Source organism: Lynx rufus, unplaced genomic scaffold (genome assembly GCF_022079265.1).
Source record: "Lynx rufus isolate CCGP_SWC_20201006 ecotype Redwood Valley unplaced genomic scaffold, mLynRuf1.p SCAF_8, whole genome shotgun sequence".
Classification (NCBI taxonomy): Eukaryota; Metazoa; Chordata; class Mammalia; order Carnivora; family Felidae; genus Lynx; species Lynx rufus.
In genome coordinates this window covers 15,379,439-15,397,671 of record NW_025814896.1, presented here as the reverse complement: position 1 = coordinate 15,397,671, position 18,233 = coordinate 15,379,439, and the positions used below count along the sequence as shown (strand labels likewise).

The window sequence follows — 18,233 nt, the reverse complement described above, 5'->3', positions numbered from 1 at the left end:
GGGGCATGACAGTTGTCTAGACAGCAGAGGAGAGTGGCCTGCACTCAGCAGAGAGCAATGGCCTGGGGAGGAGATGGTGAGAAGTACAGTCAACAGGCTTTACCGATGGATTTCTCACAGGGGAGGTTAGGAAAAGGAAGAATCAAGGACAAGAGTCTGCTTTCTGGGAGAATGGGGAAGCAGGTCTTTGGGGGAAGGATGTGAGTTCAGTCTTGTAAATGTTGAGTCCGTGGTGCCTGTAGAGCATTGAGGCGAAGATGTTGAGTCGACGTTGATTCAACCATTCACTCGTTCAGCAAATGTTTATTAGGGAGAGTATATGTGGTGATTGAAAGCAAAGACCAGACTCCATGGCCTCAAACTCTGGCTCTGCCAACTCACTAGCTGTGCGAGCAAATAAACCACTTCACTTCTCTGTCATCGTCTGACTCACCTGCAAAGCAGGACGGGTAGTAAGATTACCTACCTCATTGGTTCTTAGTGAGGACCCAGGGAGTTAATCCATGTAAAGACATCAGTGTCTGCACTCAGGAAGGACTCAATAACCGTGTCCTAACTGAGTGCCCACTGTGTGTGCCAGGCACTGTTCTAGGTTCTGGGTCATAGCCATGGAGCTGACCTTCTAGGTGGGGCTGGGGGATGGTACACAAGTAAATGATAATGAGCAAGATACGTTTCAGATAGTGATAGCTGCTAGGAAGAAAGGGACACAGAGTACAGGGCCAAGAGGGCTACATTAGTCCAGGTGGTTCTGGATGGAGTGAGGGAGGAACCATGTGAGTACTGGGGGGATGCGGGTGGGAGAAGGAATGCAGAGATCCAGGATGGTCGAGGAACACAAAGGCCTGCATAGAGAAAATACAGAAGCAGGCAGGGGCTCGCTCACAGGCTGTGGCACCACGTTAGATTGTGATTCCAGGTGTGGTGGGCAACCACTGAAGGGCTTGGAGCATGGGAGTGTCATGGCCTGATTTAATTTTTTCCAAGTCACCCACTGGCCACCAGGAAGAGAATATAATGCACCCAGAATGGAGAGAGGTCCGGGTTAGAGGTGAATATTGGAGATTCTTCTAGATGGAAGACGGTGTAACAGGGGCCGATGATATGGCCTGGGGACTGAGTTGAACAACAGCAACAACAGGGAGAAGGCAGCCCTGTTCTTGCCTTGTCAGGTGACCCTGGAGACGGGTCTATTTACTGTGGAGGGTGGTGCTAGGTGCCCCCATGAAATAACATGAAGAACAACCACCATGAAAATATGCTGTACATGTCTGCTCCTTCCTTAGACGATTCTGTGAAGCCTCCCCCACTGATTCCTGGACTAGTGGCTGTGTATGTAGGCTGCCCTCAGGACCTGTGTGGTGCTGCCTGACCTCGAGATGCCAATTCCTCCTTAGTTCTCTCCTCTATGAAGTGGGTGTGATAAAACCTGCCCTGCCCACCTCCCAGGAATACATGGAGGATATGATTAGATAAACCCTGGGGAAAGCTGTTGAGGGGAGGAAGGGAGGGTTTCCTTCTTCCTCTCTTTCTACTTCACATCATGGATGTTGCGAAGGCAAACAATTTTTAGGTGTCGTGACCTAGTGCGGAGTGAGTGCACAGAGTATCTTGGTCCAGAACTTGAGGCTGTCTGAGTGTGACGGAAGATAACATTGGAGCCCGAGGGGATGAAGCAGAGCCAGCTATAAAGAGCCCAGGGCACCTACATGGCATTTTGACAAGAGCTCTTGCTCACATGTTGGTGCTATCTTGGTTGCTTTGCAAAAAACTATCCCTTAATCCATGTTGACCTTATGAGGCTAGAACTATTATCTTCACCTTAAAATGAAGGAACTGAGGCCCAGAGAGGTTACAGAACTTGCCCAAGGTCACAGAGCGAGGAAGTGGTAGATTTGGACTTCAAACCAGATCTTGACTCCAAATGGCCGGCTCTTAACTATTCTCAAGGGATGGGGAGTAGATGGCCATTTGCCGATGATGAGCCCACTTGCTGGGTGTCTCTTCTTCACTTCTGCTGCAGAATGATTTCTGTGGGTTAACTTCAGTAACTGACAGAGAGCCTATTCTAATTCTACATAGTTCACTGACAAGGCCAATAGGATTATAAAAAACCCTACCAACATTTTTCACCTGTTCAGTTACCTATTGGCATGGTAAACAATCCTAAAGCTAGTGTAAAATAACAATCATTTTACTACGTTCACGGATTCCATGGGTCAGGATTTTGGACAGGGCACAGCGGGAATGGTGTCTCTGTTCCATAACGCTTCGGGCCTCAGCTGGGAAAACTCAAACGGCTGGAGGTGACTCCATACTGGGGCTGGAATCATGTGGTAGAGGCTTCTTCACTCGTGTGGGCTCAGATTACAGTAAGGCTGGGCTAGCTGGGATGGTGGCCCAGAGTGCTTACATGTGGTCTCTCCATGTGCCTTAGGGTTCCTTACAACATGGCAGCCTCAGGATAGTCAGACCTCTTCCATGGCAGCTCAGAGCTCCGTGAGCTAGTATTCCGATAGAAACTTCCAGGAGAAAAGGTAGAAACTGCATGACATTTTATGACCTAGCCCCAGAAGTCCATAGCATCACTTCTATTTAGACTATTGATTGAAGCAATCACAAGCCTGCCAAGATTCAAGGGAAGGGGACATAGACCCTCACTTCTCAAAACAAGGAGTTACAAGGAGTGTCAAAAATGTTGCAGTCGTGTCTAAACATTGCCACGTTACTCTTAGTCTCGAGGTAGGAATATTTCATGGTTCTCCAACATGCTTCCATTTGGGATGCCCATGACATGCATGACAATTATGTGGATCTCCATCCTTTCTGTCCCAGGAGGGCCCAGAAAGAGCAATAGATTGATTGTTTATGTCTCCCCCAAATTCATATGTTGGAAGTCTGATCCCAGTGTGATGAAATTGGAGGTTGGGCTTTTGGGGGGTAACTTGGTCATGACGGTGGGAGCTTTCGTGAATGGGATTAGTGCCCTTCTAAGGAGAGGCCAGAGAGCTAGCTAGCTCTTTCTACCACATGAGGCTAGAATGAGAAGTTGGCGGTCTACAACCTGGAAGAGTGTCCTCACCAGAACCTGGTTGTGCTGGTGTCCTGATCTTGGGCTTCCAGCCCCCAGAACAGTGAGAAATACATTTTTTTTGTTTGTGGTACTTTGTGATAGCAGCTTGGAGGGGCTCAGACAAATAACGGGCATCCCAGCAGATGAATCGGTCACCACACAGCACCTCTCTGTGGCTTTATCTTCCTTTAGGGTGACAAGTCTAATAAATCAGCCCTGTGTTCTGGATGTTCTGGATGGACTGACCACCACCAAGTGATTCAGGATCCTTTGCCTAGTATAAGGAACAATTACCATTGATACTTTGCTCAGTCGACTGCAAACAAAATAAAACAAAACGAACAAAAAACCTCACACTGTATCTCCAGTTTCCACAGCTGCCCTCTGACAATCCATTTGTTGAGAGCAGCTGGAGTGATTTTCCTGAATTATAAATCAGATGATCTCATCCCCCTACCTCCTAGCTGAAGCTAGCCCATGACTTCCCATTGTGCTGAGAAGACATCCTGGATCACAGGGCCCTGCACAATTTTGTCTCTGCTCCAGCCACACTGGTTTTCTTACTGCTCTTGGCATTCATCAGGCATGTTCCTGCCTTAGGGTTTTTGGATTTACTTTAGACTTTTTTTTTTTTTTTTAAACAATGGAATTTTATCTTGTTGAAAAACTCAAGTTTACAATCCCTTAGGAAATGGTGAACAAACACTTCATTTCTTACCCCATGACTCTTTTAAAAATCGTTGGTAGATAAATATCCATGAACAGATGAAGGGTAAGGCAGACTGATGAACGGCTCTGCACACGACTCACTCCACAAAGGTGAAAACAGCACTGGTGAGAAGTGATATGGCACAATATGGGCATTGGATCGCATGCGAATCATTCAGATCAAGCCGGTGATAAATACTCATGTTTTGCTCATCCTGGGCAGCCAACTATACATGTTTTACTGAAGAAGTATTTTGAGAGTCCTTATTTCAGTTATATTGTGAAGCACAACTATAAACATGGCTTGAACCGTTCCATTTAACCATCATCTGTAAAGTACAACTATATAACATTCTGCATTAGATCTGAGGTGTGATGAGTATCAGTCTAGATGGAAAGTACCCCAGCTGCCGATTTCCACCATTTCTGAAAAGATCTAGATGTGTCAAAAAGGACTGTCTCCCACTCAAAGAGGACTGTGTCAGGAATTTAAGCTTTTTTTTTTCTTTCTGTTCGTAGTGCCCATTCGAGGGAGGAAAAGAAAATTTCACACAGTGCCTTCTTTCCAAATCCAGACCCATTGGCTATTGATTTTTTGTCTCCAAGAGATAGCTACTGTCTTCTTGCCTCGTTGTCACTGGGCTTGGCTTTCTGCCTGCCTGTCTGGGACGGACAGGTGCCTGGTTCTTTCTTTTGGCTCTCATTGGGACTGACTCTGGATTTCAGAAAGGTAATACTCTCTGCACTCTCCTTTGGGGACCCTTCTGACGCCAAAGGGGGGGGCTATTCAACACTGCCAGAAATATTTAAAATGACAACTATGTTCTCAAAGGGAAAGAAGCAAGGTGAGGAGATTGGAGCTGGAAGAGGCGGATCAATTTACGATGGCATTTAAGTTACGAACCAGTTCTTTGAGGGTTGAAAGCAATTTTCCATATTTTACAAATTTTACAAAACTGGAAATACAGGTCTGAAGGCAATTTAGGGTTCCCCTTTTCCTTTCCCAATCCCTGAACTTGACCCATTTGTCTTGAATTTACAGCTTGTAAGTTACAGGCTTTAGAAAACCAAAGTCCTTAGGAAAACTTGCATTCTTTCTCCGTCCCTTAAAATGATACATCTTATCATGTTTTTTGAAATGTGAACACAGCTCACAATCACTGAAGACTGGAGGAAAAGAAAGGGAGGGGAGGGGAAGAGGCCTCTTTAAAACACGAACTGCTAAAAGGTCTCTTGTGCCCAAATTCTCCTATATATATCTCTTTAAGAAGAATTTTAGGGACAAGTACAAATTTTAAAAATCTTCTTCACAAATATTAGTAACTACAAAGACTTTAAATCAGTGTGTTCATGTGCATGTTGTACATGTGAGATACTGTTCTACTTTGGGACGATATTGCTAAAATTAATTTGTAAAAGAGCCCTATTTAGTATGTTCGAAAGTAAGCACTTGTAAGGATTGGACATTCTAAAACTCTTAGAAAAATAGAAACTAACCCCTATTTTTTTTTTTCAAGTTCACCTGATCTGGGAAAACATTTTGATTGTTTGTTTAGTTAAAGTAGACATGGCTCAGGGTGCCTGGGTGGCTCAGTTGGTTGGGCAACCAACTTCAGCTCAGGTCATGATCTCACGGTTCGTGGGTTCAAGCCCCATGTTGGGCTCTGTGCTGACAGCTCAGAGCCTAGAGCCTGCTTCAGATTTTGTGTCTCCCTCTCTCTGCCCCTCCCCTGCTCATGCTTTACGTCTCTCTGTCTCTCAATAATAAATAAACATTAAAAAATTAAAAAATAAAATAAAATAGACATGGCTTAAGCCTGGCTGGCTCAGTCAGGGGAGCATACAGACTCTTGATCTTGGGGTTGTGAGTTCGAGCCCCATGTTAATGTAGAGATTACTAAAAAAAAAAAAATAAAGTTAAAAAATAGACATGTCTTCAGAGTTATCAGCATCAAAATTAAAACTTTTATTCTGCCTGGGTTTACTTAAGTTAAATAAGTTGATATGATCTCTGTTACCCAAAAAAAAAAAAAATTTTTTTTTAAATAGCTTGGGAAAATGACGGACTTTGATGTCTTATAAAGTTTCTATGGGTAATCTAAGCACAATTGTTAGTAACAAGTATGTAGGGGTAAATCAAATAAAACAATTTTTAAGTAAACTTTAAATAATCTCCCAAATCTTTTTGGTAATCTAACACCTTCAAGTTTTGCTGAGTTAGGTTAAGCAATAAATTAAGTTAAATTCACTAAATATCTAGATCATTTCCAAATAAGATGAAATGCTGCAACATTAATTACTGAACTTAAGTTTATCTACTTTTGGCTTCCTTATTACAGGGAAACTAAAGATAAACTTGGGTCTGTTAGTAAACATGTTTTGTGCTTTATTAAAAGACTATATGGGGCACCTGGGTGGCTCAGTAGGTTGAGCGTCTGACTCTCGACTTCAGTTCAGGTCATGATCTCACGGTTTGTGAGACTGAGCCCCACATCAGGCTCTGTGCTAACAGCATGGAGCCTGCTTGGGATTTTCTCTCTCTCTCTCTCTCTCTCTCTCTCTCTTCTCTCTCTCTCTCTCTCTCTCTCTCTCTCTGCTTCTCCCCTGTGCACACTTTCTCTCTCTCTTGCAAAATAAATAAATAAACTTAAAAATAAAATAAGACTATACTATGAAAAAGTACATGTCTAAAAATTATGAAATGTATTCATCAATTTGCCAATCTTCAGAATGCTGGTATACAGGTCACAGCTGCTTACTTATTAGCTTTCACTAGAAATGAAAGTTTCTAAGAGTTAAAAATTTTAATAAGGGAAACAGCTCTCTATGCAAGAAAGTAAGATGTGTGTTTTTGGTAAAAAAGAAAGTATGAGGAATAGAAATTCATTTTTGTTGAGGAAAAAGAAAGTAATTTTGTCCTGAAGTGAGGCTCTTATTTAAGGAGAGAAAGCTGAAGACAACATCTGGATGTGAAAAAAGAAAGTTGTAGAAGTTTCATGAAAAAAAAAAATCGTTGGGAAGGAATTTTATGTGTGGTCAGAACTGAGGAAGATTGGAATGAATAAGGTGGGGGTTTTTGAGGGTTTTGTTTGGTTGGTTTTTTGTTTTTTGTGTGTTTTTTTTACATTACTTACTGGTGAATTGCTTATTTGTATCCTTTGCACAATTTCTTTTGGAATGAGCTGAGTTTTAATATCAAAAGTAAGCTGGTGCAACATTAGAATTTGGTTTTCTCTCTGTTAAAAGGACAGTGTTTTTTGTTTTTTGTTGTTTTTTTTAGACTTGTGTTCTGCGTAAGTCTTTTCGACCTCAAACATTCCAAAAGATTTGCTAAACTCATTAGGCTTACTTGTCGTGTTCAATTGTTTGGGGAGCTTTGTCCAATAAGAAGTGACACTAAGTTTTCTTTATGTTGTATTTGTAAGATTGTGGCACCTCCATTCTGCTTCTATAATGATGGTCCCTCATTGCCAGACCTTTGGACATCCTGATGTCCTGGTAACATGGCAATAGTCAGCAACCCAAGCAGAGAAATTGAGGTGGGGAAACAATGGCTGTAAAATTAAGCAGACAGACAGGGCTATGGGAAAACCCAGACAACTGCTTGGTTCTTCCTAGCTTTCTGACAAACTTCTTTTTTTGGTGTTTGCATTCCTTCACCCATCAGAGGCCCTTTAAGATGACTCAAATTATAAACGGACGTTGGTGCAGAGACTTGTATAATATAGCAAAAAATAGTCTACCAGCAATGTCTGACTTGTCGGGTCCATAATCCTGGAACAACTCTCTTTGTCTCCAGAGACCTCAGACCTCCTTCTTCCAGACACTTTGAATACTTACAGCTGGATTTCTTTTTAACTGCTGCCAAGTATGGGTTACCGATGCGTTTTTGTCATTGTTTGTATGTTTTCTGGATGGGTTGAAACTTTTCCCTCTTGCAAGGCTGATGCCCTCACTATGTAGGGAGAAAACTGTTAAAAATGTGTTTCCCACTTGGGATATACCTTCTATAATTTCCAGTGATTGGAGCACCTACTTCATTGGACAAATCATACAACCCTTAATGAAAATCTTGCAGACTTCTTGGAATCCCATCTGTGTATAACTTTCTGCCAATCCCTTGTCTCATGCTAGTATGCCCAGCTGCTGTAAGCTTCTAAAGTCTTATGCTCAAGCCTATCATCAACAGGTTAAGGGAGACTTCCCAGATCCCAATGCAAAGGAAATTGCTGGTCACATTCTAAGGCCTGGTAACTGGGTATTTTAGAAATGTCAGCAGAGGAAGACAGCCCTCGAGCCCTGTTGGAAAAGACCCTACCAAGTGTTCCTGATGACTAACACTATTGCAAAACTAGAAGGCATTGACCCTTGAGTCCACATTACACAGCTAAATGAGACTCCACCTGTCACCTGATCCTGTGCAGACACCGGAGATCTCCAAATCAGGTTGGCAGAGGAAGAGAAGTAACTCTAGGTAGACTACTTCCTCCCAAGATGACTGATCGACTTCATACTTTTTTTTTTTTAATTATTTTTAACGTTTATTTTTGAGACAGAGAGACAGAGCATGAATGGGGGAGGGTCAGAGAGAGGGAGACACAGAATCTGAAACAGGCTCCAGGCTCTGAGCTGTCAGCACAGAGCCCGACGCGGGGCTCGAACGCACGGACCGCGAGATCATGACCTGAGCCGAAGTCGGACGCTCAGCCGACTGAAACACCCAGGCACCCCTCGACTTCATACTTTAATTAAACGCAACACTCTTTCTCCTTCTTTTCCTTTCCTTTGCTCTGGCATTGGCCTGGAAAGTAATGCCCTCATCTGTATCTCCCAGGTCACTGCTAAGGGGATTAGCATCTAGTTTTTATCTCAGGATAGCAGAAAATCTAACTGTGCTCCTAATGTTTCATAAGCAAAATAAGACATTCCCTAAATTTACATCATGAGTTACAAGGACCTACCAAGAGGCTTTCATGACTCAGGACTCACTCCTTTTGGCAGGTTCCTACCTCCCTGGTTAAGGATAAATATAAATGAGGCTGTGATCAAGAACGTATTAATTCTTCACTTGATCTTAGCCAAAAGGCCGAGAAGCGATGAGAACGTATTAATTCTTGAAATTGTTGCAAAATCTGCTGCTAAAGCAACAGCTGCCCAATGAAGATCCCTTAGACTCTCTGCCCAAAGTTGTTCTTGATAATAAAATAGCACTTGATTATGTTTTATCTGAACCAGGGGATGTCTGCTGTGGCCGACACCACCTGCTATACCTGGATTAACACTACTGGGGAAGTTGAAATTCAATTACATAAGATCACTGAGTAAGCTACTTGGCTTGAAAGAACAATTCCTTCAGTGGGGTCTTTCTTTCACTTATTTAATTTTGATTGGCTTGAGTCTTGGGGACCACGGCTTCGAAGGGCAGACCAAATATTGGGAATTATCCCGTTTATAGTAATCATAATCATACTCTCTCAAAAGCTTTAAATGTGTGTTCATAGCCACTAACCACCAAGCAAATGATCTCTCTGAGACTGAAATGTCAAAAAAGGAACAAAGATGACCAATTGAAAGCATGTGAACCTGAAGTCATAACCTGTGAATATCATAGCGATCGACCAAAAACATCATGACCTGTGATACCACCCAAGGAATCAGCAGAAGCTGCAAGAACTATAGAGTAGCCGAGAGTAGAGCTAATGCCTTAAATTTTGAGCCCATTTCTCAGTTAAGCTGAGATTCTGGTCAAAAGGGAGTAATTTTAAAAAGAAAACCACAGGCCCCAAGTGGCTTCACCTAGGTTCAGGCCCCAAGTCAGTAAACCAAGACTTAACACCCAACCTGACTGCAGTCTCAACCCCCTAGAAATGTAACTTTTCACTAGTCAACATGGGAATTTCCTGCTCAGCCCTAGGAAACTGACCGATTCACCCCTTCTATTTCTCTTAGGAGGGTGACCCTTGCCCAAGACAATAAATAGATACTTTTTTCTGCTCCTTCTTTACCTTTAAAAACCTTTCCTTTTCTGTAGCCCCCTTTGGAGCTCCCCTCTACTTGCTGGATGGAATGCTGCCCCATTCATGAGTCAATTAGCAAAGCTAATTAGGTCTTTAAAATTTACTCCATTTAACTTGTGTTATTTAACACCAGGAAGTGGCCAACCCCTGACTCAGACCCAAATGTATTGGCTCTAAAGCCTCTGCCCTTATTACCTTTTACGGAGAAGGGAAATATATATATGCATGCCCTTAGCACAGAGCCTAGGATCACAAAAGTGAAACATCTTTTCATGCTGTGGCCATTGGCAGAGGAAACTCTTCTCCATCTTCTGGCCTACCCAACCCCCTCAGCTTCAGACTAAGTGGCATTCCTGCAAGCAGCCGGAGCCAACCAGTAGGGAAGGTGGGGCGGGGTTGGGAGGTGGAGGGTGCAAAGGCTGGGGAGGAGCATGGCTGGGCAGTTTCCCTGCCTGGGTAGCTGTGTAAGAAAGAAGCTGTGCCCAAGGCTGAATACAGCCCAGTAGCCAACTGGGTCCAAAGGCTTTTAGCCTTTTGTATGCCCTAGACTGAGTTTCAGGAGTGTGCCTAGTGCTGTCCCCCCCTGGCTCCTGCCTCATTGCTGCTGACTGTTCTCCGACCTCAGTAAGCAGCCCTGGCCCCTTGCAACCATGGCACATCTCTATTCCCCAGGACGGGCATGGGAAGGTGGGGGAGGCATTCTCGGCCTCTTTTAGCAGGGGACAGTGGCCTGATATATTCATGTCACCAAAGCCCTACTCACCGGTCATCCCAATGGTCGGTGCCCCAGATACCCTCTAGCCTCCAGCAGCAAAGACCTCCTGGGGCTTACAAAGCCTCAGATTGTTGGTGCAGGTAGGGTCTTGTCTAATGCCCTGGCTAACCCTAACCTTTGCCAGCCTGGATTCTAAAGCTTGGGTATATACTTATCAGGCTCGTTGGTTACAGGAGACACCATTTATCGAGCTCTCACACTCGCTGATCTACAACGTGCTGTGTGTCCAGGCTGGAGTTCCTATGTCAATCAAGTGGACCCAGCCCTCAGTGAGTACACAGCGGGTCCATGGCAGTAACATTACATTCATGTTCTCCCTGAATTCTTTTTTTTTTAATTTTTTTTTCAACTTTTTTTTTTTTTTTTTTTTTTTTTTGGGACAGAGAGAGACAGAGCATGAACAGGGGAGGGGCAGAGACAGAGGGAGACACAGAATCGGAAACAGGCTCCAGGCTCCGAGCCATCAGCCCAGAGCCTGATGCGGGGCTCGAACTCACGGACCGTGAGATCGTGACCTGGCTGAAGTCGGACGCTCAACCCACTGCGCCACCCAGGCGCCCCTCTCCCTGAATTCTTATACGGTCACCATCTTTGTGGATGACAGAGTGGAAGCTCAGAACAGGGAGGTGATTCATTCAAGTTTCCTCAGCTGGGACATAATGAAGATGAAATCATACCCAGACCCCACCACCGCGCAGTCAACGCCAGATGGCTCCTTCCATTTCTCTGCACCAACTGTCTTGCCCGATATGTGTCATGTGGTAGGCACCTAGTGTATATTTATGATGGAATGGGAAAAAACACAAGGGCTTGAAGGGAAGGAGATGTGGGTCCAGAACCTTGTCTCTAGAGCTTTGCATGGGACCTTGAGGGAAAGGTCGAAATCTCTGACTGGCATATACAGCTGATGATAATAGTAATTCTCGATTCATAGCTCTGCTGGGAAGATGGATGAGACTCCATGAGACCATGAGTACTGATCCTGGCACACAGTCAGCCCTGACAGAGTGTTGGTGTGGAAAAGGGATGGAGAAAAGAAAGAAAGAAAGAAAGAAAGAAAGAAAGAAAGAAAGAAAGAAAGAAAGAAAAAGAAAGAACGAACAGACAGGACAAGACAAGGTGAGGGAGAGAGAAACATGTCCAAAATGGTTTGAGGCTCTTAAAAGGGGTTTCACCTTCATGGGCCTCAGTTTCTGTGCCAAATGGGCTCATTTATTTAAAACAACTGCTTTTTCTGTAGCCCCTACCGTGTGCTCTGTATCACTACACTAGCCCTCCATCACTAACCCTTCAACCCTTCAACACGCTGATCTAGCTGCCCCAAATCTAACCACTTAATCCCCAGGCTCTACTGCTTTTCCTGTGGGCCCTGCCCTTCCCTCTCCGGGCATTACAGGGAGACTCAGGAGTCAGGGGCCCGGCCCTCGCCACCGCAGCCCGGTGCTCAGGCCCCAGGGGGTAGGGGGAAGGGAGGAGCGGGACAAGGGTCTGGCCGCAGCTGGTCTATAGCTGCGCCAGGCCTGGAAGCTGCTCAGGTTCCTGGTTCCCACCGGGGCCAAGAGTGACATCTGATCCTGGGGGATTGTGAAACGGAGTGAGGTGGCAGCCCGCCCGCGGTGGCCGCTGAGCCCTCTCCCCCCCCCCCCCCGCCGGCGTCGCCCCACCCCTGCCCCACTCCTCCCCGCGCGCGTCGTTAAATCCCCGCATCCCGGCGGCGGCTCACACTTGCACCCCGCCCGGCGCAGCACCATGCCTGCCTGCCGCCCCGGCCTTCACGCCGTCCCTCTCCTCCTCGGCCTGCTGCTGCTGGGCCTCTCCCCTGTCCCAGGTGAGCCGGGCGGGGGTACCCCGGCGCCCAGAGGGGCCGCTCCCGGAGCGCCAGGACAGGCCCGGGGCTAGCTGCACGTAGCCTGAGAGCTGGAGGAATGGGGATTCCTGGGGGCGGAAGTGGGGACACCCATGAAGACCAAAATTTGAGGATTCCCTGGTGCCTGAAGGTGGTGACCCTTGGAGCTGAAGGTGTGGGGTCCAATGTGCTGGAGGTGGGGGAGACCAACGAAGACTGAAATTTGGGGCAGAGGCTCTGTGCCGAAGGTGGAGACTTAGTGGCGGGTGGGGGGACCCTCTGCCGACAGACACATCGGAAGCTTCTAGATGCTCAGCTGTGCGGGGGGGTGGTCCCCCGAGGATTGAGGGCTCTGAGGACAAGGGTTAGGTAAACCCTGTACTCACAAGTGTCGGGGACCCCGGGCCTGGAGGTGGGGCCCTCTGAAGGCTGTAAGGGGGGCGCCTAGGGCCAGAGACTTAATTCCTAGGAGCTGGAGATCTGGGGCCCCAGGTGGGCGTCTTCCGGGACTAGGGCTCCTGGCCCCACTGACCGTCGGCCTCCCAGGCAGAGAAGCGGAGAAAACGGGCGTGTGCCCCCAGCTGCAGGCGGACCTGAACTGTACGCAGGAGTGCCAATCTGACGCCCAATGCGCCGACAACCTCAAGTGCTGCCAGGCCGGCTGCGCCACCATCTGCCACCTGCCCGACGGTAACCCCGGGGCGCCCCGTGCGGGGCGGGGAAGGGCGCCGTGCGCTGGAGGAGGCAGAGCGCCGGGATCGGGGCAGGGGGACGCTCCCGCCGCACCCAGGGACCCCTGCAGAGTGGAGACGGATGGAACCCGATCCGCCTTGCGCTCCCTCTCGGGGCCCCGGGCGGGGGGGGGGGGGAGGCGTCGCTGAAGCGCAGCGGGGGAGCGGGGGAAGGGAGGTCCCCCACCCCTGGCCGGATTCCATTCCCCGGTGCGTGACGGATTTCCCGGCAAGCACAGGCTGGAAGGTGTTTCCGGAGGTCAGGGCACCCGGTTCGCAGTTTCCTCCGCGGTTGGTTGGAGCCGCAGGGAAGCCCGGGGCAGGCGAGTGGGCTGGGTCCCAACACCTGGGGCGCTCGGGCCTCTCGGAGTCCCTCCCCTGGGGCGTCCCCCAGCTCTGGCGGAAGGACTTGGAGCGCCTGGCCTGGCAAGACTCCCCTGGCTTCCCCTGTCCAGACGGAAAGACACTTTACAGAATTAGCGGAGCGCCGAGCCCATCTTAAAGATGTGGTTGTGAGCGTCAGAGAAAAGCTCTTGCCCAGGCCGCACCGTCACTCCGTAGCTCCGCAAGAGTCATAGCGAAGTTCAACTTTTGCCCCTTCTTGGAAGGCTGGTTTGAAGGAAGTTGGGACTCCTCCCAGAGCACCCCTTCCCCCTTCCTCCTCTTTAAAACAATCTCTTCCAGGGGCGCCTGGGTGGCGCAGTCGGTTAAGCGTCCGACTTCAGCCAGGTCACGATCTCGCGGTCCGTGAGTTCGAGCCCCGCGTCGGGCTCTGGGCTGATGGCTCAGAGCCTGGAGCCTGTTTCCGATTCTGTGTCTCCCTCTCTCTCTGCCCCTCCCCCGTTCATGCTCTGTCTCTCTCTGTCCCAAAAATAAATAAACGTTGAAAAAAAAAATTAAAAAAAAAAACAAAAAAACAATCTCTTCCACTGTAAGGAGAGAGAGGGAATTATGTGAAGACCTGGGGGGTCCACAAAAGGTCCTTGCTAGAGCTTACCCTCCCACCAGGCTATGGGGACGGTCATCAGAGCAGGGAATGGGCTTAGACAAGGTGGAATCCAAGCTTCTCACTTCTCAGAGGGAAAACTGAGGGCTAGAAGCAAGGATATGACCTGGGGTACCCAGGTATTGTGATTACTGGTCTTTATCCAGGATACAACCCCTGTGATCTTCATGGTCTGTTATTTCTCCCAAGATACCAGTAGTGGCTGGGACTGTTTATAATTAGAGACCTCAGATTTACGAGCAAGGAAGCGGAGAGGTGGAGGGACGACTGGCCCATCAGCTGGCTGGTCAGCTGCCCATCAGCAGCTCCTGGGTCTGGAGGCCTCTAACCTGGAGCACAGAGAGGAGGACCAGCAGGAGAGGTGGAGCTTGAGAGAGAGGAAGCACGAGGCAGACACACAGACAGACAGACGAGAGAGGTCCTTGGGGACAGAAGGAGTGCCTGACTGTTAGGTGCCGTCTCCTCTGGTCCCTTGTCTCAGATGGACAGACTGAGGCAGGAAGAGGGACGGAGCCAGATGGCCTCCTGGACTAGGATCTTAGTTCTGCCATCTGCTAGTCATGTGATCCTGAGAAAGTCGCTTTACCTCTCCAAGCCTCTGCTTTCTCTTCGGCAAACTGGGGATAATAATCCCAAACCCTGTAGGATTAACATGCGGGCTAAATGAAATAACACACTGAAGATGTGTTTGTGGAGAGTAGATACTCTATACACAGTGGCGCAATTTGTCGGTAACCCTTTCCCGACTCCCTTTTGTCCCAGAGAAGCCCAGTATCCAGATCTCCTGCCCTTTGCAAGGGAATGGATTTCTTTGTGCTAGGAAATCAGCCACTCCTGTCCTCCGCAGCTAATCAGCCACTTCTGTGCCTGTGTTTGACTTTTGGCTGGGCTCGCTCCTGGGGCTTCTGGGAATTGAGCCCAGCTCCCTTCTCCTTGACCCAGGAAGTTGAGCATAGGGTGAGTGTGTGTGTGTGTGTGTGTATGTGTGTGTAAATGGGTGGTGACAGGCTGGGCTCAGGTGTTGGTTTTGCTTCTTACCAGCGGTGTGGTGTTGGTGGCACCTGTCTGTGCCTCACTTTCCTGGTCTGAGATAGGAGCAGGGTTAGAAACAGCCCCGACAGAGGAAATACTTGATGTGAGGATTAGAGGAGGTAATGGATCTACACCAAGAACACTGTCAGCAGCACTTCTCTGCGGTGTTGTCTGTGAGTGAGCCATGGATGAGTGAGTGTATGTGGGGGGGGGCGTGGAGTGAGTGAAGAGACCGTGGGTGTGCAAACCCTCACACGTGCACAGCTTACGAAGCAGCAGGGTGTCTGGTGCGCAGACTCTGAAGCCCGATTCCTGGGTTTCCAGTCCTGCCTCCATGGGTGGAGTAATAGACAAATTACTTAACCTCTTGGTGCCTCAGTTTCCTCATCTGTAACCTGAGGAAATATTAACAGTACCTCTCCCTCTTGTAGAATTATTGTGAGGATTAGAGGGGTTAATATATGTCGAGTGCAGAGAATAATGCCTGGCACACGGTAGGAGCTAAGCAAGTGCTAACTCAGCAGTGCTCATTCTCATCACTGTGGCAAAGCAGTTTGGTTCTCGGTGAGGAGTGCATGTGCATGGCCCCCATGGCTTCACAACAACCCCATGATGTGGGCAGCGGTGATTTCACGTAGCACCCGAAGGCACAGCGGCTCTGGGACATTTCTGCTCTCCACGTTAGGCCGCAGAGATAGGAAAAGGCAGAGCTGGGCCTCGACCTCACGTTCTGTGATTTCAAAATCGCGGGTGGAGGGAGCAGGAGGAGGAGAGGTCTGCAGACGGTCTTGCTAGGCGACTCTGGGATCAACTCAGACAGGCGGGCAGCTTTACTGTTTGTGACACGGGGGCGGGGTGGGGGGGGTGCCGGGAGGGGTGTTCATCTCCCGGCATCCCCTCTGCCCACTTCCCGTTGCTCCTTTTTGTCCCCAGAAAAGCAAGGTTCCTGCCCCCACGTGAACACTGACTTCCCCCAGCTCGGCCTCTGCCAGGACCAGTGCAAGGTGGACAGCCAGTGTCCTGGCCTGTTGAAATGCTGCTACAATGGTTGCGGGAAGGTGTCCTGCATCACTCCCGTCTTCTGAGGTAGGTGGGGGGGGGGGGGGGGAGGAAGTGCACCGAAGCCTATGGGTAAAGATGGTTGAAAAGGAGGACCTGGAGAACACAGCTCTGTTCATGTCTGTCCATTTACTTGCTTTCATCCAGTCAGCAAGAATCTGTTATCTGTCATGTGCCATGCACGGCTCTGGGTACTGAGGGCGGCCCGTGAGTGAGCAAATCAGACAAAAACTCTGACGGGTTTTATGTGCTAATGGGCAACAAAGAAAAATAAATAAGGAAGTAGATTCTGTAGAATGTTCGAGGGAGAAAAGTACCCCGGAGAAAAAAAGAAACAGAAGGGGAGTAGGGGTGGGGCAGGGTGGGCAGGAAGTGGGGTTGCCGTTTTTTTTTCCCCCCCCCACAGGAATGCTCAGGGAAGGTCCCACCCAGACGGCAGCACTTGAACAAAGACTTGCCAGAACTTGAGGGAGGGAGCGTGAGGATATCTGGGGGGAGTGTCACAGGCAAGGGGCAGCAGGTGCAAAAGCAGGAGCATCCCTGGTGTTTCATGAAAAGCCAGGAGGCTGGGTGAGAGCGAGGAGGGCACAGGAAGAGGAAGGTCGGTCAGGGGTAAGTGGAGCACGTCTTAGGGGCCTGATAGGTCATTACAGGACTTTAGTCTTGACCCAGAGATGTGGCCGCCATGGAAATGGACGTGCTCTGACTCAGATTTGGAAATGATTGCTCCGACTGCCCGGTGGAGAATAGGCTGTAGAGGGGCAGTGGCAGAAGCAGGAGACCAGCTAGGAGGCTCCTGCAAGAGTCAGCTGGGAGGTGATAGACCAGGGGAGGCAGGTGGCTATGTTTGGGACGTATGTGAAGGCAGAGGGGACAGCTGATGAATTGGGCTATGAGGGAAAGAGATTTCCTCTGTTGCCTTAGCATGCACTTAGAAAGTCAGCAGTTGGGGGAGCAGCTGTGCCCTGGGAGAGAGGACAGTGGACAGTGCCAGGAGCAGGTGGGGAGGTGAGAAGCTCTTTGCATGTGGCCAGTGGGAGGCCAAAGGCTGATCCTTAGTTTCGCCCAAAGCGTGGCTTCTCAGGACACACACGGCAGACATCAAATGTATATTTGAAGTGTGAGGGGCACTTGCTCTGTAGCAGGCCGGGGCCACATCTGGCCACCTCTGGTGGTGGCTCTGCCCATGTAAGGAAAGGATTGTGGAGCCTCTCTTCCTCTAGTAACAACTAAAAATAAAACAATATCAAGTCCTAGAGTAAGTGTGAGGAAGTAAATACAAGACCCCAAGCTCGTGTTTGGTTGGCCCTTGGGGACGTCGGGCACTGTGACCAGGTCTCTGTGCCAGGTGCTGGGGCAGAAGGTGTCCACTGCCCTTCCTCACAGGGCTTGCAGCCCCATGGCTGAGGCAGATGGATGGACGGACACTCCGAGAGCCTGTCATCAGTGCTGCACTGGGGGAAGGGTTGAGCGCTGGGGGAACAGAGGAGAAAGCCTCATGGGGTGGGAGGTGGCGTGGTGGTGGGAGGGAGCAGGCTTGGCAGAGGGATGATCCTGGCCAGCCCTCAGGGACGACTGGAAGGTCGGTTGTGGGGTGAGGTGCAGGGGGAGCAAGAACCTGGAAGTGCCCTTTGGTTGACATCTCAGTATTGATGGTGGGGCTGCCTTGATAAGCCCTCACCCCGGGGGATTGACAGGTCACTAGTGGGGCCCGGTATTGTCCAGGTGAGAGGACTGAGGCTACAGAGAGGGGAGGGTGTGCCCGAGGCCCTGTGGGTGCTATTTCAAGGTGTCCCTTCAGTGCCTGGGAGGGAACCACGGTCTCCAAGGGCCCAGAGCTCTCCAGTGATGCCAATCATCTCCTGCCTCCCTGACTGCCAGTAGGTGGCTGGACTTGGTGGCCAGGAAGACCCGGGTGTGGATTTCACTTCACTAGCTTTTTACCTCCCGGGGCTGCAATTATTTTGCTTGTAAAATGAGATCAAT

General features: G+C 48.9%; 1 protein-coding gene across 1 annotated transcript; it reads left to right on the top strand.

Moving 5' to 3' along the window:
- Window positions 1-12,322: 12,322 nt before the first annotated feature.
- Window positions 12,323-16,273, top strand: WFDC2 (WAP four-disulfide core domain 2). The gene is made up of 3 exons (XM_047068145.1): window positions 12,323-12,401; window positions 12,966-13,109; window positions 16,122-16,273. The coding sequence occupies exons 1-3, from the start codon at window positions 12,323-12,325 to the stop codon at window positions 16,271-16,273; spliced, it is 375 nt and encodes a 124-aa protein (XP_046924101.1).
- The last annotated feature ends 1,960 nt before the right edge of the window (window positions 16,274-18,233 follow it).